We start from the raw sequence: 27,575 nt of genomic DNA on the forward strand, positions 1-27,575 counted from the left end.
CTATGACTACTTCTTGTATATAGAGAGAAAGAGAAAGAAACAACTTTTGCATGAGAAGGATAGTAATAAGAAATAAGAACTATTAAGTAAAAAATAACTCTGATAAACTTGATCAAATTTATTTACCTGGTTTAATGAGATTTTTGAGCCTGTTTCGATTTCGCCAGTTTTGCAATGTTCGGAGTTAACTCTGTAACTGTGAGCAGCATTGTCTTCTTCAAATTTGAATCAGTCAGTCGCGACCTTGTTTTGCTTTTAACTAATTTCATGGCTGAAAATGCTTGTTCACATCTGTATGTCGTTCCGAAACGACATATAACACTTTGAGCAAATCTTCTCAGTTCTGGGAAATTTTCACTAGGTAATGATCGCCAGACCTTGATCATGTCAGATGCATTTGGGACTGAGGAAAACTCTTCAAATTTAATTTTCAACGACGAATTTGCTTTCAAGTCAATTAGTTCCATTTGCATTTTACTTGGCATCTTCATTATTTGTTGTTCACCAAGAGAAAATGGGTTTATAAAAACAAGCATAGAGTTTTCTTCTTTGTGAAAATCATGAAAACGACTTTCAAATGACTCTTGAACTAACTTATTTTTTTCTATATACTTTGTAAAATTGTCATTATCAGCAATACATTCACTCTGTTCTTTCAAATGTGGGAATTGGGTCAAATCCTTATTTCTCGGCTGGGAGACGATGCGGCCCATTTTTATTCATCCCAACACTTCTTCTTCATTTGATTTTCATGATTATCAAAAGAAGGCAATGCGCCCTTTCTAATCACGCAATGCGCCATAGGTTGGCCACCACTGGTTTAGGGTTTTCTTGACGCTCTTTAAAACATGGGTGTCAAACATGCGGCCCTTCAAGAGTTTTTGTGCGGCCCGCCAAGTAACTTTTTGAAGTTACGTGTTTCACTCAGGCGGAATATCCTGTTAGTCCGAGGAATTCAAATGGTACAATTATTCTTTATTAGTGAAATATGCCACGTTTAATAGGAAATAATCTTCTCTTTAGAATAAGTACCATATTTACTTGATTGTAGGCCGCGGCTTATATTTTTTTACCAGCCGTTTGTGCGGCTTATAAACAAGGGCGGCTTACAATCGATTGAATACTTTTATTGCAATTGTTTCGTCACTTATGCCATTGTTTTCACACAAAGCAATTAACCATAGCAGGTCCTTTTACTCTGCTAAACTGTATATTTGTTACATATGTTATTTATTACAATTTTGTTTTTTAATTTAGTTAATGGCACGTTTTAATCTTACAATTTTTTTGTTTCCACGTTACACTGTACAAAATTTTTCGATAGTGTGGCCCTCGACTTACTTAAAACTTTGTTTTGGGCCCTCAAAGCTGTTTGAGTTTGACACCACTGCTTTAAAACATTTTGAAGGGTTGCTATTAAATAAGGGACACTAGTGAGTGTTTTGACAGAAGATAGACTATATAGTTTATTTGTACCCTGGGCCTTTAAGTTGAACTTGTCAGTGCATTCTGCCCATATTAGTTAGCAAGGAAATTTCACATGATTTCCTAAGCAATATTAGTAACAGGATGAAAAAAAAACTGAGAAAATTGGTTAATCAGGTTAAACAACTCTACCTGCTGAGATATGTGATTCATCCCAGCAAACCACCTTGTGATACAAATTTAGGTTATCGAGTTGGTACACTTGCCCCAAGGCTAATGGGCTACTTACGACAGGGGCGAATGGTAATGAACGATCCAGTAAAACATGAATCATAGGAAAAGGAATATTAAAGTGGCACCGAATCGGAATAATTTTCAGTGCAATAACTTGGATGAGGTGAAATGTACATTGCCCAATATGAAAATGAAGAATTTAAAAACTGAAAACAGTTGAAAGCACACAGATGGATTGTGTAGAAGAAAACAGGTGAGCAACGTAATTGAAAACATATTTTGATAACTAAACTTTTTTTGCTATTATACTTTATTGCTAGAAACCTGTAAAATGTGGTTGTTACAGTAACGTGTTTTAACAATGGGTCAATATGAGAACTATAGGTTGCAAAACACTTATAAACACAGTAAAATCAATTGCCACAGGCGTTTTTTTGCAAAGAAATTACAGATAAAATTCGAAGTAACTAACCAATGATAATGTATTTTAAACTGCGCATCCAGTAAAACGCCTGAAATCTTTGCAATATGACTATAACGTTTATGTAAAGTTCAGAATTAATCTCTTTTACATTTTCCTCCCAACGTAAACCATTTTTTGTATTAATTTACACAATAAATAGACACAGTCAAACTTAGACTTTTAAGTCGCACTTTAGCATTAGAATTCTAAAGCTGTATAGTAGGTCATAATATTTTCTTCATACAAAAAAGACTTGCATCATTCTGAAATATCATACAAGTTACAGACGCCCCGAAACGCCATCCAAAAATGATTGTTCCTCGTGATCATCATGACTCATTTGAAACCAAAATAACTCAAAATAAGGCTGACGAAATAAAGTATCACACTTTCGCACAGTTTCAGCTTCACTAAAAATAAAGGTAATTGTTTCGAAGATAAGGTTTTATAGCGTACATGCTATAAGTTTTAAAAACCTTGTTCGTCATTGGAGACTTGTCAAATAAGTCATACGGAAGTGATATCAATCAATCTGATGTTGATTGATTCACATAAGGAATCAATTTTTTAAAAATATTAAGTTTGATTTATTTACTCTGTTGGTTTTATTGGAATCATAAAAAAACATCTTGGTGTTAGAAATCCATTATACAAAACTATTTCAGTTTTTCTGTCAACTGTCAGGAGAGAGGGCAATCGAGCTCTTTAAAACTCTACTACGGCAGCAACAAACTGATCAGGATCTGACAAATGGCAAGAATTAGCAAACAATTTCCATTGAAACTTCATCGTTCTCCTCATCATGGGCCTTAGATATTGTGACAATCAAGATTCCCTATATACATCAAAGGTCACCATGGCTGTCAAAGGAAAATAATAGAACTACGGAATTGGGCGATTGAACGCATTGGGCTTAGCTTGTTTGTTAGTTTCAAATGTAAATGAGAACGATTACGATTCAAGTGGCACAAGTATTTGTTTTAGTGTGCTTTTGTCTTTGTTGCAATTTGAACATTTTTATTATTCATACTCTCCCATCGCTTGCATTTAAATGTAGGTTGTGTATTTTCATTTAAAAGATCACTTTACATGATGCAACACACCTTGTACATAATAGGGGAAAAATTGTGTTTGTCGTAAACCCGATGGGTATGTCATCAGTTTAAATTAACTCATATGTTTATCACCTCGTATGTTCACCTTGTATGTTTGCAGACTTAGTCCTTTGTACTAATCGTCTACTAAATCGTCTATAGCCGTCTATTTCTCACATACCTTAATATTTTACCTACAACACCATACCAATCGATAAAAATGAGAAAAAGAAAACAATAAAACATAAATAAACAGTAATTCGGTTTGTTTTAATTCCGTCTGCTTAAAGCAGGGGTGGTCAACCTTCTACATACCATTCGCCAACTTTTTAACATACTGTGTTGGATGCGCCATAAATGTCTCGTAACCCCACCTTCTATGACTACTTCTTGTATATAGAGAGAAAGAGAAAGAAACAACTTTTGCATGAGAAGGATAGTAACAAGAAATAAGAAATATTAAGTAAAAAATAACTCTGATAAACTATATATATATATATAATTAATAGGGCTGGCTTACTTTATTTATTTATTAGTTTATTAATTTGATTTTCATTATCAAAAGAAGGCAATGCGCCCGTTCTAATCTTGCAATGCGCCACGTTTGGCGCATGCGCCATAGGTTGGCCACCACTGATCTAAAGAATAAAATTTTGATGTACAGATATATTTCCTTGAATGACTTCGACATTATCGGTGATTTATATTCAATATCTCCCCTTTCAACATTATGACGTCAAACTTTCATAAAAATGACACACATTCAACCACGTGCTATGTGACGTAACAGCCACTCGATTGTCTCTCCTTGCAGTAACAATTCATTTGCCATGTGGTGCTAGTTTTTAATTGATTTTAGAGCTAATAGCTTACTGTACAAATTGTTGGATCCTCATATTGTTATTTAAAATTTATTCTTGGAAAAAAAGAAAGATCGGTGATGAAGCTACTGTGTTCCAGAAAGAATGGACAAACTCTTATTTTCTATAAAAAAGAGTGAAAAACCTGTATGCCTTGTTTGTTGCAAATGTAGCAGCAAATAAAAATATCAAGCCACTTGAGTGCTTTGGGTGTTTGATACGAAATTTTAAAAAAAATTGGCCCGCCCGAAATGTTGTGCAATTCATGCGGCCCGCAGTACTAAGTAGGTTCCCCACCCCTGGCTTAAAGAATGCAAACAGCAACAAAAAATAATCCCGAGCAAACCATTTGTCAAACCGTTAAGGTACACTCCTGTTTAAAAAACAATGGTTTACTACATACCGTTAAGTGGCACAAAGAGCATTCGCAAGTATTTAAAATAAAAGTTGTGTGAAAATGCTGACAGTTAGGGATTAGGGTTGGGGTAAGGTGAGGTTTTATAATAGTAACAATAAGTTTTTCTGAAACTTAGTTCCTACGTTAAATTTAGTTCCCAACCCTATCCCAGACTGACTGTTAATTTAAATAACTGCGCTCTTGACGCCATCTATCCGTATTTAGCAAATTTCCCGTTTTTGGCCAAAAACAGAAAAAGTTAGTAAGGATTGTGGCGCCACGTTATATAAATCTGTAGTGCACACAAAAAGGCTGAAAATTAGTACTGAGTTTAAATGATACATGTTGCAGCAGATTTTAGTTACAGTAAAAGTTTTGGAATGGAAAGCACAGCAAAAAGTGTGACAGAACAAACTGTTCCCATCAAACAAGGTTTCGAAACTCGACTGCTTATCGTGAAAGGCCAGACATTGCGTAAGATGTAAGTTTTCGAAACGCATGGCATTCGTGCAGTAAGGCACGTGACTTGGCCATGCGCCGGTGCAAGTTTTGTGTGGAGACCAGTCAGACTGGTTTTATTATACATAGCTGAAAAAGGTTATATTATTGTGCGTGCCGTTCAAACGCAACAAACTATGCAAAAACTAGGTTTACTAGGGATTATGATTTGAGTATTTTTTTTGAAAACGTAATGGTTTACCGCAAATTAATATCTGGTTGAATTTTTCTCGTAAACCGAATTTGTAAGCATGAAATTTGTCTGTGCAATGTTCAATACTATGCAAAGCTTATATGTCAGCATAATTTATGTTTGTTGCGTAAGCGTTGTATTTGGCAACCAAGCTTATGTTTACAAAGTGAAGAACACTTGGCAAACAGGATTTCAGGCAAGTTGAGTTTGGTCAATGTGGTATGAACTGATTAATTTACTTGTATGACCCATAGTAATTCGTGTATATGTATAAACTGTTTAAAACTTCTGTGCATTATTTTACCCATGGGTTGTTTATTTTACCACGTGTATTTCGATTGTCTTCATTTAGTTTTACTTTTCTGTTTTGTGACAGTTGACAAACAAACAAAAAGAACACAGACAAAACCAAACATGAAAAAACGAATCAATTTCTAAAAAAGCAAAGGCGCATTTGGACATAAAAAGCGACAAGCATTGCTTAAAAACATATCGACAGGCTAGCGTAGTATTATCATAAAAGTCTGAAGCACTCGTACCATACTATATTCATACTATATTCATCCGCTTTGTGTAAAACAATTAACACAAGATGCTAAGATGTGACGTCAGAACTTATGTTTACAAAATATTAAACTTTAAATTTTATTTATTTCATACATTTATTTCAGGGTTCTTTTAAATTTACGCCAAGCAGAAGCATAAAAGGTTGGAACGTCACATTTCGGTACACCCAACCGATATTGGCCCGGTTTGAGGTACGTTAGCAATGAGTAAGGTAAAATACGACCGTTACATCAAGTGTACTGTTTTGGTCCAATTAAGTCTAGCTCATCTCGGTACTGCAATTAATCCGTCGAATGATGGAACAAGAATGAAAAAAGAACAACAGTTTAAACTTTAGTTCCAAACAAAGTCTATTCTTCTGAATATATTGTTGGGTAAAAAAAGAGTCAGAAGATTTCGAATACAAAGTGATTTGAACCGGTTAACAGGATTCGCATTATACCGCGTTGACAAAATTTACTGCTTTACCTGCTTTAGGTTTATAAAAAATGTATTTTTTGTGCAAGTAAGCCCTCATTTGTTTTTGATCAACCGTTAAAGTAACATTCGTCCTAAGCAGTTTCGTTAACTTAAAAAAATCGAATCTGTATCCCTGATTCGTTTTGACTATTTTTTGCAAAAATAAGATTTATGTATTACCTGCAAGTCTTGCCATGAATGTTTTGAATATTACGCGACTTGTAATGGAGTAACATATCTTATTTTTCAGTGTTGGGGTGGTAACGTCATAAGTACTATCGTGTTTAATAGCGGACAAGAATTTGTAGTGCAGCATCCTGGGTATAAACCAAATCTCAAAGCAGGAGAATTGTATGAGGTATGTTGACGAAGTCAATGTTTTAAACATTTTTGTTGAACGCTTAATCATTTGAATCATTTGCCAAATCATTTGAAAAATTGTCGTTGATGCATTTTACAATGACTTTAACCACTCGATTAAAACAAAGAGTTAACAAATTTGTTATCTTACACTTGGAATACAAAGTAAAGAATATTTTTACAAATATTTGCGAGCATGCATTCGTCTACGGACGTAAATCCATTAAAACCTCTAATAAGTGTAAATTTGTCAACAAATTACCAAATTAAAATAATACTTACAATGTATACATGCTAACTGATACTAACACAAATATAGATCGGCTTCGTCGGATATTACAAAGAAGGAGTTGCTGATCCCAAACCACCTCCAGTGATAATAAAACTCCAAGGTAGAACAGTTTATTTGAGTCCCGACCCCGAAAGAGCCACGCCTCAAACCGTTTTAACAACCACCAATCTAATGTACCCTGTTACAAAGTAAGATTGTAGTAATCAAATGTTACATTATCGTGCATGCATTAAGCACACTACAAAAGTAACTGATAAAACAACCAGCTTTTTGTGTTAAAACTGTTTTAGTGACGTTTGTATTAGGATTGGTCCTTATGACAGCATGTACCTGAGAGAAAATTTGTTTGGGCTTACTTCTAACCTTTTATTTTCAGTTTGTCCAGGATACCAACAACCACCTCGCCTCCTGATGTTTTTAATCCTTTGGCGATTGATGTCAGTGTGCTGCCTAAGAATACAAGCACCGTGGCAGACAACAATACCCACGGCAACAATAATCGAACCAAAAACAACAACGATCAGCAACATTATGCAATTAATGAGCAAAATAATGCCACTCAAGGGACTCAGCAACAATCGAACAACTACATTGGAGGAATAGAAGGCAGTGGAAGGAAACCAGAACCATCTCTGACAAACACCACGCAAGAACTAACAGGAACCACACCTATGAGATTTTACAATGGAACATCGAAGTATGATTATGCTGTGGTTCTTCACAAGTCGATTCTATTCTACGAAGCCCAGAGATCGGGAAAGCTGCCACCAAATAACCGTGTTAGCTGGAGAGGAGATTCGGCTCTACAAGATCGTGGTAGAAATGACGAAGACCTTACCGGTATGTTTTTGTCTTTGACAATGCAGTAGGCATTAACACTGTAACTTCATCAGTCTTTAGTGTTCCATTTGTAGACAACAACTAACAAACATGTTACCCTCCTTGCAACCAAGCAACTCGGGAGTGTAAAAATAAACAGAAAATACAATTGATTAAACTTATATCATTTTTACTTAGATCCATTTTGAAATATTGATGAAGTGCTAAATATAAATTGTATGGAAACAGAAGGTCCAAACACGAGTGCCGTTGACAAAGGTTAACAAACAACCTAATCAACCGTCTCAAATGCCGTTCCAGGTGGCTATTATGACGCTGGGGATAATATGAAATTTGGTTTTCCCATGGCGTCCAGTCTTACTTTACTGGCATGGGGTGTGATTGAGTATTGGGATGCCTACGAAGCAACTGGCGAACTTCAACATGCATTAGACTCACTTCGATGGGGCGCTGATTACATTATGAAAGCGCATGTGTCACCTTTTGAGCTATACGCTCAGGTAAGTAGCAATGTACGAACAATGCATTGCATGAAATGTGAATGCTAACAATCTGATAATCTGATATAAAACCTGCGAATTTGAGTGATGAAAACTGCCCGCAGGCAAGTTTTTCTTAGCCTATGGCTAGCAATACTTAATTGATCAGCCACTGTTTGCCAATTGTATCATGGTCTAAAATCATAAATTCAATAAAGTCGGATCCTTTCTGGCCTAGCTAAAACGAATTGTGTTACAAAACGCGTCAGAAAATATGCAAAAGATGGGTAAAATGGTCCGTTTGGGAATTAGAAAAAAACGCCTGAGAAAATGTCAACGTAAATTTTTGGAGAAACTTTTAATGAAACTTTTACATTTTAATCTTTACAGGTTGGGGATGCAAGTCAGGACCACAGGACCTGGCGAAAACCAGAACGAATGCACAGTAGGCGTACTCCATTCAGGATAACAAAACAGAGACCCGGATCTGATCTAGCTGGCGAATCATCTGCAGCGCTTGCGGCGATTTCACTTGCTTTTCGACGAACTTCCGGAGGTACAAAATTTTAGTGCAAAATTTTGATACCATATATAGTGATGGTTTCTAAACTTACGACACTTCACAATATTACAGATGAAAATATGGCAGTGAACCTTGATTAAGGTTTTCCTCTTCCGCGAGTTAGAGCAGGGTGTTGATATATTGCTTCCAGTAAAGATTGCGACAAACTTATAAGACTAGAATTCAGTTTTAATCTTATAGTAATTTGTGCAACACTATATACGGATCTGTTCATAAGTTTAATGATATCACTGATGATGGCATGAGCATTTGCCGAAACGTTTGAACAATAAAGCATGTCGCTTTTTACGTCTATTTGGGCCGTTATTTTCACCATTAAATTTGTGCAACAATCATAAAAAATATAAAACCCATTAAGATACATACTGTAAAATTTGGCGACAACGATACAAATTGCATCTAGCATCGCTGATGAAAGTCATTGTTACACAGAATTAATTATAAAATGTAATTATGCAATTGGGGGCCGGCCTTCTTAGAATTTTTCTTGCAGTAAGGGCTTTGGCATATAATACAACCTAAAGAATTGAAATTTTGGCGGAATTTAAAAGATAAAATTTTGTATTGAAAATGATAGCCTATATGCGGGATTTCTATACGTTTGCGGTGTCAAGGTTAGCGGCACGTTCTAAGCCTCTTCCTCTCAAGTTATGGCATGGCATTGTGGTTACTGGCTGTCGATTTACAAAATACACGATCAAATGCTCAAAAGAACAGAAAACGACGGTATTGGGTTAATTCTATCTTGCAAAAAGGCACGAAACAGATAAAGATGGTTCATTATTCACTATAGCCAACATTACCCCTATAAAATTTCGCCTATCAAGTAAAGGCCATGAACATCAAATATTCACAATCAGAAACCGTCCTGGCGTACCGCCGTGAGCTAAACAAAATCTATTTAGCCAGCGCTCAGGCTCTCATCAAAACGCGAGCGTGATGGAGTCGGGTTTAAATTTAGATCTTAGGCCCTAATTGCTCTGTTGTGACAATTTGCTTGATGAAATGACATTTATTTGCAGCTGAACAGTATGTCCGTAAACTCCTCGAGCATGCAAACAACCTGCTGGTATTTGCAAACGAGTACAGACGACCCTATCATCTTTGGATACCCGAGGTGGTAGATTATTACAAGTCCACCGGCTATATAGACGAGATTATTTGGGCTACAGCTTGGATGTACAGAGCAACGGGAAACAAAACGCTTTTGGAATTTGTAAGTTTTTTACAAAAAAACACGCAGAAAAACCATTAGGTATAACTATACAGTGTACAGTGTATACTATACACCAACAAGTTTCTATAACCGAATTCAGTACCATATAGTGGGCTACGTCGTATCCATTTATAGGTTTAAGGAGGAATATAATAGCCCAAAATAGAGGTAAAAAGCAACATGCTTTATTGCTCAAACGTTTCGAGTTCATGCCATCATTAGTAATATGAAGGGCTATAACCTTTTTATAAAAGGACAATTTTGGCTGTTATTTTTGTCGTTAAACGTAAGTCGATATTTGAATAACTTTAAAAAAACAGTTTAATCATAAACATTACTGCCAAGGTAGTGGTGTATATAGAATACATCGTGTAGACGTTTCGACAATCTCTGTTGTCATCAAAAAAACACTTTTTTAAATTTGAAATTTTATGTTTTGTTAAACTGACATTGTATGGCTTTCATAACCTGTTTTTTCAAACTTTGTTCCTATTTTGTGCATTTTTTTTTATGTTGACCATTGTCAGTAGGCCTAATAGTAGTTGATCTTGATACAGGCGCAAAGCAAATACATCAACTGGTTGTTGTTTACGATCCCAAAGAACCTAATGTTTTCATGGGATGAAAAGAGGCCAGGATTGCAAATGCTAATGGCACAGGTCAGCTTGTATTAATTATTATAGGCCCAGTAAGAAATAATAAATATGTGATGTTGGAACAAAACATTCTTCAATTTGGTAGTTGTTTAATTTTGTACAAATTGAGTAGCGAAAATCCATATCCGTGTTGACATATTGTTCATAACTAAAATTTGTTTGATAAATATTAGTTGCTTTTTATTTTTTAAAACGTCTTCAGTATTAAAGCTTATTGAAACAGCCGCAATTTCATTACAGATTGATCCGTCGTTAAAGCAAAAGTACGACTCAGATGTAAAAGCTTATTGTTCTACGCTAAGAACCAGCGGAACCAAATACACTGGAAAGGGATTGCTGTTTCTTAGCGAATGGAGTCCATTGCGTTACGCAGGTTTTATTTGTTCTTAGATTTTTTGCCCTTGATAACTTTCAAGCAAACACAAACAAAACAACGTAAACCTGCAAAAGCTCAACGGTTGTTTAAATCAATGTTAAATTTTCGATGGAGAAAACATTCACATATAACAGAAGCCATAACATTTTAAAATTTACCTTTTACAGCCAATGCAGCTTTTGTATGCCTAATGGCCGCTGATCACGGCATCGACACGGCGGTGAATAAAGCATGGGCGACAAAGCAGATCCATTACATGTTGGGAGATGGTGGAAGGAGTTATGTGGTCGGCTTTGGAAAGAATTATCCAAAACGACCTCACCATCGTGCAAGTTCTTGTCCTGCTCTACCCCTAGGGTAACTATAGTTCTAGATATAACTTCATATAGGCTATTTGAGATTTTACGATTTTGTGGCCGACTGGTGTTGTACTGAGCATCTATTTGACAAGTTATTCAGTAATTCAATATGTATTTAGTTTCTTAGACTAAGATTAATAAACATAAACACTTACCCAGCCCAAATTTTATTGTAGGCTTCATGTATCCGTTTAGAATTGCACAGATATAATTGCAGCTTTATGTAATGTTGCAGCATTGCCGCATTGCGCATTCACCGTTTTGGTTTTTATCCTTTTTCTTGGGTTTTAAAGCATAAAACTTCGAAGCTTATAAGTTGTGTTGCTCTAAATCAGGGAAAAAAGAACTTAACGTCGCGTCGTTAAAAAGCAAATATATACGCATTTTGGGTTTGTTTATCCCACGCAAGATAAAATAAACATAACAAACTTTCCGTGCGGTATTTTTTAAAATATTCGGTAAAAACTGAGATACGAAGAAAATTTTATTCAGTCTGTGTATCAATGTAAGTAAATTGCAAGTGATGAAATGCTATGCATTTGTAGGTGCGGGTTTGGTTTTGCAACATCATCCAAACCGAATCCATTTATCCTGGAAGGAGCTTTGGTTGGTGGACCGACTTTTCACGACCAATACGAAGACGAGAGAATGGATTTCAAGCAAAGTACAGTTGCGCTTGATCACAATGCAGGATTTCAGGTTTGTTGACAGCTATACATGTATGTAAATATCTATACTGTCCATTGCATATTACCGTTGACATGTCACCTAATTTGTTTAGATTTTAAAATGCTACATATTTTAAATGACACAACTAGTAGAACGTTGGTATTTTAACGATGTCATTTGAATAAAGCACAGAAGCGGCATTATTCCGTTTAAAACCCTTCAGTTAACTTACCACACACAACTTACAAACGCACATATGAAACACAGTTTGCTGTAGGAACAACAGACCATCATAATCGGTAAATGCGTATTTATGTATGGAGTAAAAAGAGAAAAAAAGAAAAGAAAAAAATACTTTTAGGGCAATGGTTATAGGGTTCTTAAGTTTTTGTTTGCAAATAAGTCACCAAACGGTTACTTTATTCGGATTTGGTTGTAGAATATACCAGTGGTTCCCAACCTTTCTACACCGCGGGACCGGTAAAATTGTAAAAAAAATCCACGGACCGGCAACAAAAGTTCGTAATAAATGCAACAGATATTTGTAAGCTTTTTGTTCACCAAAGTTGCCGTTGTGCAACATAATGCAAGATTTGGTCTTATCCTATGCATTAAGGACGAAAAAAATAACCAAACTGCAATCAACTCAAACACCAAAACGCCAATCCATTTACATACAAAAACAATGCTTGTGGGATGTTTGCTGTTGTTTTGCTGCCAGTATGAATCTCATCTCAAAATCTCAATTCATCTCAAAAGCGAAGAATAACTTTGTTTTGCAAAAAAAAATTGAATGCTGGACACAGTTTATGACAAAACAATCATAAACGTCACAAAAGCTTTATTAAACAATTTTATGAGCTACCTCAGTTTTACAGCCAAGCGTAAGATAAGTTTCGCAGGTACCAACAACTTTGCAATAAATAGTATTTCATTTCAAAAAGTAGCTTGGCATATAGTAAGATAATTTGCAAAAAAAATAAACGGCAAAATATTTACGCGGACCGGCGGTTGGGAACCACTGGAATATACCACTATTTTCACTGAAATAATAAATGTTGCAGTGCTTCTGTATCAGAATCAATCAACACAACGTAAAACGATTGATATATTTCACCTTCACGGGCATCATCAGTCTCCCTTATTTCATTTATAAAAGTCATTACTATTTCTAAAAAAAACATAGTTACACTGTAATTGTCGACATAGAAAGCCTGCTATTGGCAGGAAAGATCCTGTGGAAAATTACGAAATGTCACGATATTTTTTAACAGAAAATTTAATTTGACTTTTTAAGGGGGCCATCGCTGCTTTGCAATATCGAAAGATGTTTCCACAACACAATATGAGTCGTTCACATGAGCTTTGGTATGTAAACAGTCTAACGGAGGATCCTGTTACAACTACAGATGTGGATGGCAGTTCATATGAGCCGTGGTATGTAAACACTGTAACAGGGAATACAGAGGATTTTGTTGCCACAACAGATACAGGTGATCGTTCACATGAGCCTTGGCATGTAAACGCTGCAACAGATGATTCTTTTACCACAGCAGATGTAGTTGATCGTTCACAGATGTAGTTGATCGCAGATGTAGTTGATCGCCTTGGTTTATGAACACTGCAACAGACATCCCTGTCACCTCAATACATTTAGGTGATGTTTCACATGAGCCTTGGCTTGTGAACACTGTAAAAAAGATCCCTGTCACCTCAATAGATGTAGGTGATCGTTTGCATAAGCCTTGGCACATGAGCACTGTAACAGCGGATCCTACTGCCCCAAAAGATGTAGGAGGTCGTTTACATGAGCTTTGGTATGTCAACACTGTAACAGTGGATCCTGTAAGCACAACAGATGGAGGTGGGGGTGGAAGCGGAAGAAACGTCCCAAACTTGACAACTGTCCTGTTTTCTTTGCTAGCAACAACCCTGTCATCTAAAACTTTAATGCTATAGGACATTTTTACAGTTTTGTTTGATTTTTTTTCAACGTATGTGCCCGAGATACCCATTACCACAAAACAAGTTCACTCTTTCTTACATCTGTTTTTATTATTTCTGTATCGTTGTGTCATACAACTGTCGTGTGGAATATTTTTTCAGTCATACATGTGAATTACAGTTCCATCAGCAAAAAAATGTATTGTAAATAGGTAAGCATCACATCGTACGAGCGTTTGTCACATTTTTGGGTGTATATAGCGGACAGGGCAAAATATTTTCATTTTCAGACAGCAGTACGACAACCATGCTGCTGTCTGAATTCATGTTTAGATCGCACTTGATGTGTGCTAACAGATGTTTAATATTATGTTTCCTTCAACTCAAACACAGGCGCTCGTGAACTTACAGTGATGCAAAACGGGAACTTAGCAAGTAGAACTCATCAAAAAAGTGCAGGTGCAGTACGCCAGTTTTTGTACTCTTAGATACAGTTTTTTGTAGAAACTGGTGGTAATCAATGATGAGCGACAATCAAAGAACTTGCGGATCTATGTTGGGCTTGACATACGCATTTTTAAGCTCAGCGTGCTATGCAATTGCAAATCTTTTGGTTAAGTTTTTGCAAAGCAGAGGTACTGGACAGCTACTTCTCTTTCGTTACTTTGCACAGTACGCCGTCACCTTGCCCATTTACACCTACCGAAGAGACTTGTTTGTTGTTCGTCCACTGAAAACAAACTTGATACTGCTGATTGCCCTCACAACAACGGCCATCTCTCTCGTTGCATTCTACTTTTGCATCCCACTTTTACCGCTTGGCGATGCCACAGCCATACAATCAACTACAATAATTTTGGTTGGATTTTTTGCCTTTATCTTCCTAAACGGTACGTTTTCAATAATGTTATGGCACTTAAAAATGGAAAATAATGTGTTAGTAACGTTTATATCAGCACAATCTTTTCTATGTTTAGTTTCAAGCTATCTTTGAATTAGCGTATTGTTAGGTACTTAAAAATCGGTAGTAACATCGCTAACATTAATTAAATATGGAGGTATGTGTGTGCTCTATAAACGTGGTATTATGCCTGGCAGCAATAGCTTATATGTGTGTGTGTGTTTGCGTGATCGTTGCACATAGCGGCTTAATTAGATCATATTAATATGATTGCACATTTTTAGAACGATGTCAACTATCCGGAATTTTTGCTTCAGTTATTGCCATCGTGGGTTTAGTACTGGTTTCTAGGCCTTCATTTCTTTTCGGACGCGACACAGATGACGATGGTGCCAACAGGACTGTAGGAGCATTATTGGCTGCACTTTCGAGTTTATTTCTGTCATTTTCAACTGTGGCAGTGAGAAAAATGCGCAAAGCTGTTTACTTCGCTGAATTTCAGTTTTATTACGCCATTTGTGGACTGGTAATGTCTTATGTGTCCGTGGTCTTTACGACAGGAATTCGTTATCCTTGCCTTAGTGATCTTTTTATCATGACGCTCTCAGCAATCGCCGCTTTATTGAGTTCCGTCCTGAGGTTTTTAGCGGTGCAAAATGAAGAAGCTGGCAAGGTGACCATCGCAATGACAAGTCAAGTTGTTTTCGGGTTTTTGCTCGATTATTTATTTCTTGGTGTTGCGCCGGCGCTTTTGAGTTTAATCGGGGCAGCTATGATAACGTTCAGCTGTATAACGTTGACTGTATTAAACTTAAACATTAAACAAACGTAAGCTGAAGTCTTGCTGTTCAGCAGTTTTTAACACTAGTGAACTTAATTTAATGTGTGTTATATGTGCTGCAAGCACTCTCACGTCTAATAATGAAAACAAAAGTATTAAAAGCTAGGAGTTGTGCTGACTTTACAGGCTGTCGGTTTTAAATTGCGACACCACAAATAATTGATTAAACGAAAAAAATGGAAGGACGCCTATTACCATTCAGTGATGCAGCTCTCAGACAGCAATGAAAGATAGAGCATAAATTCCATGTAGTCTCAAGTTGTTTATAACTTGAAATTTGCGTTACTTCTTATACTTTTCTTGCCTAAACCCGTTTTGGCTCTCTACTGCCTGTGTTGGTATAAAGTCCCATCAGCCTGGATTCTGGTTGATAAGAAATTACGTAAAGCTTCGGCGCTTCGTGGGTGTCTGCAGTAGAACGAAAAAAACAGGATGCCATAACAACAACTAAGAATATCCTCGGGGCAGTCGTCCAGCGTGTATGTGTTTCTTTTATTAAAATCACTTGATGGAGTGGAACTAGACTTGGTTTATAGACAGGTTTTATCTTTATAAGGTAATTTAACTTTAACTAAAGTTAGTTCTAACACAAAAAGCAATAAGCGAATTAGTGAACTCACGCAATAATGGAATAAACTAGATAATATAATCTACATTAACGTAAGATTATACTCTAATTAAGCGTTTTTATGATAGCTCAAATAGTTAATTTTGACTAAAAAGGCTAGCTAGAAACCTTACAATAATAGTATTTTTTTCATGTGGTTCATACCTGGGAAGCTCCAAAGGACGAAACCTGATTTTGTTTTCTCAATGTGGGTTAGGCGCAAGTTTCTGCGCAAACCTAACATTATTATGCATAATACTACATTTAATGTACTTTTTTATCACAGTGTTCGAACCCAGAACGCTCCCGGGGGACAAGCGTATCGTACCATCACGTCAAGTTTCAGACCCCTTTTAATATAATTATTATTATTATTATTTTTCACGGGGTTCGAACCCAGGAACCTCCCGGGGACGAATCCCGATTAGGTTTTTTGTGTCTGTATATGGGTCAGGCGCGCCAGGCCATTCGGCCAAGTTCCTGCCCCTTTTAATATAATTTTTTTTTTTTCCTTTTAATATAAAATGCCCCACCTTGTGATGTACTAATTATAGTGCACCACCTTGTGGCGACCTTATCTGTTTCCATATGTAAGCATTTGTTTATCTTTTTACTGGCATTTGATGTATCTGGTAATAGGTTTGTTATGCCACTGTCTCGTACAAATACATTGCTTTCTGCATATTTCATTAAACTATTTTGTTTTAATCTGGGTTAAATAAACAATCCATGACCAATGTACACATCTACAAAACCCGAAGGGATAAATGTACTCACACATTTATCTTGTGTTTACCTCGTTTGTTTGCACATTTAGTCGTCATTACATAAACACTAACCGTCAATTCTAGGCCATAGTTTGAGTGCAATATCTTGCATTAAGGTTTCCTCCTACTTTCCACAAACCTTATTATTTCACCTTGAACCCAACATTAAAGAAGAATTGTGTTTTGTGAAACTGCAACCATAAGTAGTACATCTACAGTGTTTTTTTAACACTCAAAAAAGACATTTTAACAAATTACTTTTGAGAAGTTGTTTTTTTTTGCTTAGTGAAATGAAACATAGCGACATTAAAAAAACGATCAACAAGCCGGAATAAGAAGCGTTACACAGCACAAAAATGTGTAGGGCATACCAAGAGACCAAAGAGCAAACGCGTTATATAGCTGCATTGTATTATAAAGCGTTATCTGGCGGGATCTTTTACGGCAGGGGTTCTTAACCAGGGGTGCGAGAACTGTTCCTAGGGGGTGCGGGGATGCTGAATCATTAAGCTTGGTTAGGTCTATTCTATACAAATACAAAAATCCAGGGGGGTGCGAAAATTGGTTGGTGATTTGAAAGGGGTGCAGCAAGGAAAAAAGAACCACTGTTTTAAGGACTCTATGGGTAACACGACTGTGAGATAGCCTAATGTTGGCAGATCCAGGCAAAGGTTTGGACTCAAAAACTGTCGCCAGAGTTGGAAAACGTGCGGTGGGGTTCGACAGGAGAAAAATAAGCTACCGAAAAAAAGTTGCCAAACAGTTTCAGTTCAGAGTAAACACCACAGCACAAATATCTTATCCTTCAAAACGGACCCACTTTAAACTAACATACAGTTGTTAGATGAGATCATTATTAGTAAAGATCGTGTTTTTTGTAAATCAGGATGAAAATTAAACCACTTTAACAAAATTTTACAGATACCAAATTTGAATCGTGCAGTCAGCCGTAAAAAGCTAAGTAGGGAAATTATATACGCCATTATTTAAAGACAGCCACGACATATTTAAATTTTAATGGAACGTAAGTGCAACCTTACTAAGGTCTACAAAACATAAATCCGGTGCAATGGCAAGCAAGAAACTTGGTTAAACAAAGCGGGTAAATTTAGCCATGTAACCATTTTCCATTGATTACTTTAAACGATGGTCAAGCCAACTTATCAGCATGACGCCGTTAAACAAACTTTAATATACTCCTTGCAAATAGTGCTGAGTGTGCTTTGTGGTCAAGCATAACGAAGTTTCAAAAGTACACGTTGCGGTAATGTGCTGTGTCGTATGTTAAGTAGAAAAAGTTTTTAGAAAAGAATCAACTATTTTGCATGGGTAACATCTTCACTAGTGTAGTTGTTAGATTGGGCGACAATATTGTTTTATGTAGTATTGTAGTCAAAATAAATTTCTAATCAAGTAGTCAAAGTAAATGAGTGATTTCTCTTTTTCACCTATTTGTGAAATCGGATTTACTCCAAGGCTCTAGTGGCGGTACTTAAGGCTGCTTTTAATAAACAGTTTATCTTTCTTTGGAAGATTTTTTTTGTAATGCAAATTTTGGAGTAAAGTTTGTCTATAATTGCCGTTTCACGATGAAGGTAATAATGGCTGGAGTATCGAAGACTGGATCAAAGACAACGGCTGAAGCTTTACGAGTTTTGGGACTAACAGTTCACGATACAATGGAAAACTTCGTCTATCATCGGCAGGTAGCCTCTTACTGTTAGCCCAATTGTGGCATTTGAAACCCTAAAAGCAAGTTATATATTCTCCACACAGGTTTGGTATGATTATATTGATGGAAAGGCGACGTTAGATGACATTCGTGAATCTTACAAAGATGTCGATGCCGTTATAGACTACCCGGTTTTCTTCTTTTGGGAGCAACTGGCCGAAGCTTTTCCTGAAGCTAAGGTATAATCGTTAAACAAGCACATTTTTCTTCTTTGCAAAGTGTGTGGTGAAAGGGAAGAAAGAGTCATTGGCGCTTGGTATACAACTTGTTTTAAAACTATTCCAGAAATGATAATAACTGAATCAAATTAAAACTTCCAAATTACATATAGCTTTAATATTTAGAAACCATATGCAGCATTTTTTTCTGTAGCAGTATACCGATTACTGTATTTTACATTACCATGTCCTATGTATACAAGACTAGGACTTCAGGAGTAGCTTAAGTGTTTTTCTAAGAGTAGCACTAAAACAAAATTGCCTGTAATTTAGACTAAAATGTAAACATTCGCATCGATATCATAGAGTTTTTTAACACTTAATCGCGTTGTTTTCAATTGATTTCATTTTCTTATGTTTTCTGCAACCTTTTATCAGTTATGACAATTGAACGTTTTACCGTTGTGTTTCTGAGCATACAAACGCGTCTGTTTGCTTGTGCACTATATTCTTTTGATGCAGACAATCGTTTTTCTTCGTATAATAAAATGTTTACGTTTTGTTCCACATCACTATCAGTTTTGTTTTTAGCAAACTATTTCTTAACTTTGCTTGTAACGTTCATCAAAAACCTTGCTTGCGTTAGGGGTTAGGGTACTAACACGATTTCATATCTGTGGAAACTCACATTGTGAAAACGATTAAGTTTTATCGTTTTTTAGATAATTCTAAATCAACGAGATGAAAAGAGTTTGATCCGCAGCGCAATGGATCAACATACTGCGATGGCTTACAACACATACCACAATTTCCTTCTTATGTTTTCACCAACTGGTTGGGCAAAGTTCAGATTTATTCAACGTTTTCGTAAGTTCAACTTTATGCCCGAACCCGAAAGTGTAGACCACAAACACGGCAGTATAACGAACCTCGAAACTGCAAATACCTAAGCCACTTTGACAAATAGTCCTGCATAAAGTTTTACCGGATGCACAAAACCATTTGATAAATATGCGCATGTTTTTTGTGCAAAGAAATTGAAATTGCGATCTTGGCCAACAACTGGAGGATTAGTTCAAACCAAAACTTTCTTGTGAGCCCCAGTCAGGTATAACGCCCTGTAATTACAGTGTAGTTGCAGCGCATTTAGCTATCATCCACCAAATGCGCCAATCACTTTTATGCGTTGACGTATGACTTGGTGATTTTTTTTCTGGTTTGGTGATTATTTTACTGCAATTGTGTCGCAATGTTTTCTTTCAGCAAGCGAAAAAAAACTGAACTTAACACAACTAAAATCCGAACCAGGCTCAAGTATGTTCGGAATTACAGCTCTAAAACATATTTGGTTTATGAAAACAGTTTTAAATACCAGGGTTGAGAACAAACGTATATGAATTGTTTTGTAGATGTAGGCTTAGTGGAAAACAAAGTCGCCCAACATCGTTTATTATAAATTACAAAGTTAAGCTTAATTTGTTTAAAGCATTTCATTTTAACCAGGACGTTACTGCACCACAGAGTAAAATATTTGCATTTGTAGTTGGAATCATCGAGGGTCCTCGACCGCTTTCTCCTTTCACAAAGTGGCCCGACAGCGCCATCTTGAGGACAATACGATGCAGAGAACATAACGCAGCTGTTCTCATGGTGAGTTGCTGACATTCTGATGCCCGAGCAGTCCGACACACTTATTTAGACGTTTATTTTTGTTTTCAGAACGCCCCAAAGGACAGACTGCTCGTGTATAGCGTAAAGGAAGGTTGGAAACCATTGTGCAAATTCTTAAAAGTTCCAGTTCCAAATCGTGAGTTTCCACATAACAATCTTGGAGCAACTTTGTACGACGATCGGATTAGAAGTGACCCAACATATCAGAAAATGAAACGTGAAGCTTTTGTAATTGTGTCCTTGCTGTTCTGTCTTGTGGTAGCGTGCTTTTCTTATTTTCTGTAAACAACGTCTTTGGTATGGATTAGATGGACAACACAGCGTCAACTGCAGTTTGCGTTTACAAGCTTCCGAACAATAAATCCTCAAACCATTGTTTCAAACTTATTCTGTTTTAGGCAACAAATATACAGGTTTCTTCTATTTGGCATTATGAGTTTCCTTGTCGGACATCACACTAGATTTGTAGAAATACTTTAAGCTCTTGGCTGTCCTCGCAAAACTACTTAACGAGAGGCAAGGCTCTCTTTAAAGGTTTATGAAGGGAGAGTCACATTTAAGGAAGAAATTCATTCAAGGGGGAGAGGTTTCGGCCAAAAACGAGATTTGCCGCATTTGGCTTTCATTTTGTAAAATCAACACACAAGTTTAATGACCAAAACGGGCCTGCTGTATAAACCATTTGCTTTCGCATATTTCCTCCAATTCTACATTTTACATACTGAAAGGTTTTAGAAAACTGGCGTTCAGCCACTGGGTCTTTTCTCACCCATTTTGTTTGGGTAGTTTTGGTTCCTCAAAAGCTTTTACTCCACAGAACTAAACAATAATAAAACGCAACTATTTTGCTGTGTAGCATCACTCTTGGCTTGTCAGAAAAACTTATAATTTTGTGCAAAATGCGTAGGGGAACAACTTCGCGTGCAATGATTCGTTTGTTTCGGCTGAAATATTCGTGTGTTTTTTTTATTTTCACCGTTATTTGACAGGCATTTTGTTTTTTGATAGGTCTTGTGTTGCTTAATATTTGTAGAATTTTATTTTCTGCAAGTTTAAGTTACTCAAGCAGCAGTGAATTTAACATGCTTTATGGGCAAATATGAGTAAGCAAAACTCTGTAAGGTTTGCGAAATAGGAACTGCGGTAAATTTTGCTATTAAAATCTGTCACGGGAAAACAAGGAAAAAACGGTTTTAACTTATACAACAACATTGAACTGAACAGGCAATGGCCCATAAAGACATACCATGGTAATGCGACAAACAACACGCTAATGTGATGTACACTAGTAAAATTTATCCTTTGTTTCTGACATGTCATCAGTTTTTTAGTACCACGGCATATTCTTGGCACCTAACCACTCTTCAGCCACAAGCTACCACTGTATGGGGCATCAACTCATAATTTCGGTATTCGTAGGACTTAAACCTGCCCTGTTGGTGTTGCTGTAACAAACATCGAGCGATCAACTTTTGGGTCTCTGAAAGTCTGAAAGTGACTCTGAAAGTGACCTTGATTTTGCCTTAAAGTTGTCCTATTTACCGTATATTTGAAGTACGGTATACGTTTTTTTATTTGTGTAGAATGCTTTCTGATGATATCAAGCTATGTATAACTGTAAAACCCTGGTCCAAAACTCTGATAAGCCTTTGCCGACATACAATTAATTAGTTCAGTATCCCATTTTTGAGTGTATGTTTTCTTCGCAGAAAAACGTGATCGTGGTGAACGTGTTCACCGTTTTGAGGTGATCCACATGATTGACGTGATTGTGCGTGCGCTCAAATAAAATTCACGCGTTTCCAGAAATTGGACTTCTAATCTAGTGTGACACCAGCGCGGTACCATAGGCGCGCAAATTCCTGAATCCTGACGTTACATTTGCTATGTCGATAAAAGGTATGGGTCTTGGTACTGTATAAACTGTTTAAATGTTTTTTTTTCATGGTGTAACAATATGTACAAACAAAATATCTAAAATGTAGCCAACAGACAGAAGAGAGCAACTTCGTGTGCATGTGACATTCATTTAGCCTACTGTTGTAGAAAGGATTTTTGGGAACATTGATGGTATGAAACAATTCAACAACACAATATATGAAGACAATTGAAATGTACATGCTTTAAAAACATGTTGCATGACTATCTCTTTTTCACATTAATCTTGGTGTCATTGCCCGCAAAATTTCTGCCGGCGCCCATGAAGATAGGAGTCAGGTTTACTAGCCGTATAAACTCATTTTCACACAAATAATATATACTTATGTACTAATTTGATCAAAACTACGTAATACTTTTCAGATTGCACCTAATATATAGTCAATTTTAAAAAGTTGTCACGGCTAATGCATATTGACTATGGTATTTTCATAATTTTACTGCGAGGCTGCGGACTGCAGTGCAGTTTATTCATTTTTTATGCTGATAATCAAGTATTAAAAGTCCAGTTGAAAACGAGCAAATAGTATGCATGTATAACTTACAATGTGTGTAAGTCTTACATGCACTTACTTCTGAAGTACCAGGCACAGCAACCAGTAGGTCAACTAATACAGACATTTAAAATAGAGATGTACCGAATATTCGGTTTGCCGAATTTATTCGGCCGAATCGCTCATTTGTGCAAAGATTCGGTTTCGGCCGAATAATTTGTTGCGATCCGGCCGAAACCGAATCTTTTACGAACACAAATTTGAAGCGTAAAACGTGTCTTTGCTGCTTATTAAGCTCCACGCAATCTTTCACAAGCCCAAACATAACGAAAATCGCGTCGATTTTTACCTTTTTCAACACATTGTCGTTTTTCCCACTGTAGTCAAAAAAATTAGTAATTCATTGGCAGGTTGCCAATCATTCTTGAGGCAATTGTGAACCTCACAGAACTTAAATGAGGACGAAACAGAACTATTCTGCACTAATTGCCTGGTAGATAAACATTTTTTCATGTCAAACCCGTAGCGTACGATTTCGCGTGACGTCATAAATGATTCGGTTGATTCGGCCGAATTTATTCGGCAAAACCGCCGAATATTCGGTTTCGGCCGAATCGAAATTTAGCCGATTCGGTACATCACTAATTTAAAATATTTTTTGTTATATCCTTGTTATGAAAACTTTACTTGGAATCCAAACACAGTCTTAACGAGGTTTTGCAGATCCAAATCTGTGGTGACCCAAGTCATAAATTATGTGAATGAAATAAAATGTGGCAACCTTGTATATTTGACACAGGAGAAGCTAAGTACTAGAGATTTTCTTGCATATTCCGTTAATTGATGGTTGTGGCAATAAACTTTCTAAATGTATTTCCCATTTTTCGAAACTGTTACTGCAATATAAGATTTGTCAATACAACCAAAATCATGAAATATGCCAGTTTTTTATATGGGAGTTAAGTAAACATGGTCATACCCGGTGATAGTCAAATCAATCCAAAATTTAAGGTACTTCAATATGTTACAAATGTTGCATATGGTGGTTGATATCTTCGGACAATATACTCAAAGAAAAAAGCATGGAAAGATGCTGAACTTCTACTAACCATATAGGGCATTTATAAACCGTTGCCCTACTGATCTCAAAAATGTTTTGGATGTATAAGATTCTCTAAATGAACACAATAAATGTTGTCTAAACCAGTCCATGACACATAACCGTAGGCTGCCTCGTGTAAATAAAACGTATGGTAAACGACACGAGACTCGACAATTACCACACCACAAATAATATAAATCGATATTGATAGGCATTACTGAATCTTGACCGCAACAACATAAATCTAATCATTACAATGACGTAATTACGCAGAAAAATGGTCAAACTATTTTGTCAGGGCACTGGGGTTTCCAAAATATTGATTTTACTTTTTATATTCCTCAAATGAAAAAAATCAGAAAATCGAAGAATTATTAAGATTTCTATGCTTCTACCTGATTTATGTTTCAGGCGTGGAGTACACATTTCATATACACTGTGTTTTTGCTTGGTTTCTGTTGATGACTGTAAAGACAATCTGTAAATTGTTTTGCAAATTTCTAGTTTTGAATTCCAAGTTGGGTGAAAAGTATATTGTATTTTTCCTCGAACATGTCTGCTGTGACTAAATCAACCGTACATCCACTTGATGAGTGGTAAGCAAACACGTGTTACATCATGTTTCCTTTTATTCACACACAGTTTTCTATTTCTTAGATGACAGTTTGCAGTGCAGATTTAGTTAAATTACTTATGTTAACACGTAAATGATACACCTATCATACTCAACGATGGGTGACTGTAAAGGATCATGCAGCTCGATGTTGGGCTTGACATACGAATTTTTAAGTTCTGCGTCCTTTGCAATCGCAAATCTTTTGGTTAAGTTTTTGCAAAGCCCTGGTACTGGGCAGCTGCTTCTCTTTCGTTACTTTGCTCAGTACGCCATCACCTTGCCCATATACAGTTACCGAAAAGACTTGTTTGTTGTTCGTCCACTGAAAACTATCTTGGTGTTGCTGGTTTCCGTAATAACGACATCCTTGTCTGTTGTCATATTCTACTTTTGCATCCCACTTTTGCCGCTTGGCGATGCCACCGCAATACTATCGACTTCAATAATTTTGGTTGGATTATTTGCCTTTATTTTCCTAAAAGGTGAGCTCTTTCAAATATCGTTTGTTAGACATAAAACAAGTAATTTTCAAATCATTTTTGCCAATAAAACACATATCAATGCCAGTTTTCAAACTTGTGAAACTTATTTTGGTCATATTCCAGTTAACTTGATTTTAAAGTAACGTTTCCAGCAGTAGGCTTTTTGTACCCATGAAATTAAGTGAGCTTGGTTTATAAATAAATCACATTTATCTCGCTTATATGTGTTAACCATTGCATCTTCTTAGAGCCATGTCGAATATCCGGAGTTTTCATCTCAGTTATTGCCGTCGTGGGTCTGGTGCTGGTTTCTAGGCCTTCATTTATCTTTGGAAGCGACACAGCCGGTGACCTTGGCGCCAACAGGACGGTTGGAATACTGTTAGCTGTTGTTTCAAACATTTTCATGTCATTAGCTACTGTGGCAATCAGGAAGACGGGCAAAACTACTCACTTCAGTGAATTTCAATTTTATTACGCTATTTGTGGACTGACTATGTCGTTTTTATCGATATTCTTTACTACGGGATTTCGTTATCCTTGTCTTGATGATATTTTTATCATGGCGCTTTCAGCAATTGCCGCGCTTTTTAGTTCTGTCTTAAAGTTTTTAGCTCTGCAAAATGAAGCAGCAGGTAGGGTGACCATAGCTAGCACAAGTCAAGTCCTTTTCGGATTCTTGCTTGAATATTTCTTTCTTGGTGTTGTGCCGGCGATTTTAAGTTTAATCGGGGCAGCTCTTATTACGTTTAGCTGTATAACGTTGACTGCAATCAACATTACCACAAAACAAACACAATAAAATTCGGAGCTCAATAACGAAACACTGTGTAAGTGTGTGGTTTATAATGTGAGGTTAAGTTCCCAATTGTGATGCTACGAACAGTAAACAAACTTTTATTAGTTGACACCAACTGCTACTTCACTTTTGCTATCGTACGTTCCAGTTTGACCGCTTTGTCCCTATGTCCCATCTGGTCAATCGGTATGTCTAGGTTTACGGAAGGTTATACAGCCAAGGTTTGCGCTTATGTTTTCTGTATCTGTTGTTTTTTCGTTTAATTTTTTTATCCGTCTTGCAATGCGAGCAATCGTTGCAAAGTAACGCATTTGATCACTGTTGATTATTATTACTTGCCTATGGGCAAATTGTACAAATTAGGTCGCGGTGGAGCTTACTTGCAGCACTTACCCTTTTGACCATTGTTACTCCCACACAGTAGGAAATAAAAAAATGTTTGAAAGCGTCTTATTTTAAGGTAAAAAAGAAATATATGGCATTAGTTTATCTCTACACTCAAATGTAGCAGCGACAAGTGTTTTGACAAATGAATATAAAGTAAATAAATGTATGTATTTACGATCGTACTATGTATCAAAAATTACTTTTCACATCAAACGTTTTATATTTCGTCTGTACGTATGCCGAAATCGTGTTTAACGAACATTGCATCATATTTATGATTTGTTATCAAATGCTTTACTATATTCAGCCGTTAACTGTAAGCATTGTGACCCCGTCCAAGCAATGGTTAACCATGAAAAATAACTTTGCCCGCACGTTCATTCACCTCAATTTAATGTATGTTCGCACTGTTGACCAATGCCCAGTTTTACAACCGTTGGTAGGCTTAAATGAACTTTGAGCTCGAGGCTAAACCAAACACCAGTTTCTCATCAGAAAGTCTGGTTACTAGAACTGCTCGCAAATGATAAAGTCTTTCCTGAATCCATGGTAAACAGACGAGCAGAAAGTGTTTGAATGAAGTGGTCATCGACCTCACAGGTTAAAACCCTGACATGGTTAAATAGATTGCATGCTTCAATAGTTTTGTGCGATGATCTTTTATGACCACTGACAACAGGATGGAGCAGTCTATAAAACCTGGAATACAACGACATAAGCTGCAGAGTAGAAAGTTTTTGTTGGATGGTGTAAATTGAAATGGTACAAGATCCACAGACATGTAACCAATTTTAATCTGCCCATGGCAAACACAAGCTAGTTTCTAAAGTAAACACACAGCTGCGAGGAACCTTAGCCCCTAATGCACTTGCTATCACACAACAGTGTTGCCACAGTTGTTTGAGGTAGGCGGACAGGTCAAATGTGCGTTCAGCTTCGTAAATTTGATATATGTAGCACTAGAGCTGAGATTGACCACTACAGCATTTTCTAGCGTGTAGGGAAAACATATTCTTGACGTTTACCAGCAGTCTCAACCTGTTGTAGTGCATTTCTCCCAACATAAGCCTGACGGCACGCTTACAGCACGTGTAGTGTTTAAGACAGTATGGTCGC

General features: G+C 36.6%; 4 protein-coding genes across 4 annotated transcripts; 3 read left to right on the forward strand and 1 right to left on the reverse strand.

Moving 5' to 3' along the window:
• Positions 1-131: 131 nt before the first annotated feature.
• LOC145234391 (general transcription factor II-I repeat domain-containing protein 2A-like) lies at positions 132-713 on the reverse strand. The gene has a single exon (XM_080099127.1). It carries the CDS (start codon positions 711-713, stop codon positions 132-134), a length of 582 nt encoding a protein of 193 aa, XP_079955253.1.
• Positions 714-5,933: 5,220 nt separating this feature from the next.
• LOC145234392 (uncharacterized) lies at positions 5,934-14,224 on the forward strand. The gene is made up of 12 exons (XM_080099128.1): positions 5,934-5,942; positions 6,441-6,548; positions 6,870-7,030; positions 7,219-7,682; positions 7,983-8,182; positions 8,552-8,717; positions 9,767-9,960; positions 10,518-10,619; positions 10,857-10,989; positions 11,160-11,349; positions 11,897-12,050; positions 13,318-14,224. Exons 1-12 carry the CDS (start codon positions 5,934-5,936, stop codon positions 13,600-13,602), a joined length of 2,166 nt encoding a protein of 721 aa, XP_079955254.1. The 3' UTR covers positions 13,603-14,224.
• Positions 14,225-18,669: 4,445 nt separating this feature from the next.
• Positions 18,670-20,983, forward strand: LOC145232099 (uncharacterized). The gene is made up of 5 exons (XM_080096611.1): positions 18,670-18,786; positions 18,857-18,991; positions 19,693-19,837; positions 20,514-20,620; positions 20,690-20,983. Exons 1-5 carry the CDS (start codon positions 18,670-18,672, stop codon positions 20,924-20,926), a joined length of 741 nt encoding a protein of 246 aa, XP_079952737.1. The 3' UTR covers positions 20,927-20,983.
• A 3,845-nt stretch (positions 20,984-24,828) lies between these two features.
• Positions 24,829-27,229, forward strand: LOC145233073 (solute carrier family 35 member G1-like). Its single transcript, XM_080097734.1, has 2 exons — positions 24,829-25,273; positions 25,522-27,229. Exons 1-2 carry the CDS (start codon positions 24,883-24,885, stop codon positions 26,073-26,075), a joined length of 945 nt encoding a protein of 314 aa, XP_079953860.1. The 5' UTR covers positions 24,829-24,882; the 3' UTR covers positions 26,076-27,229.
• Positions 27,230-27,575: the final 346 nt, after the last annotated feature.

The sequence above is a fragment of the Phallusia mammillata genome, chromosome 6, assembly GCF_965637545.1.
Source record: "Phallusia mammillata chromosome 6, kaPhaMamm4.hap1.1, whole genome shotgun sequence".
Lineage (NCBI taxonomy): Eukaryota > Metazoa > Chordata > Ascidiacea > Phlebobranchia > Ascidiidae > Phallusia > Phallusia mammillata.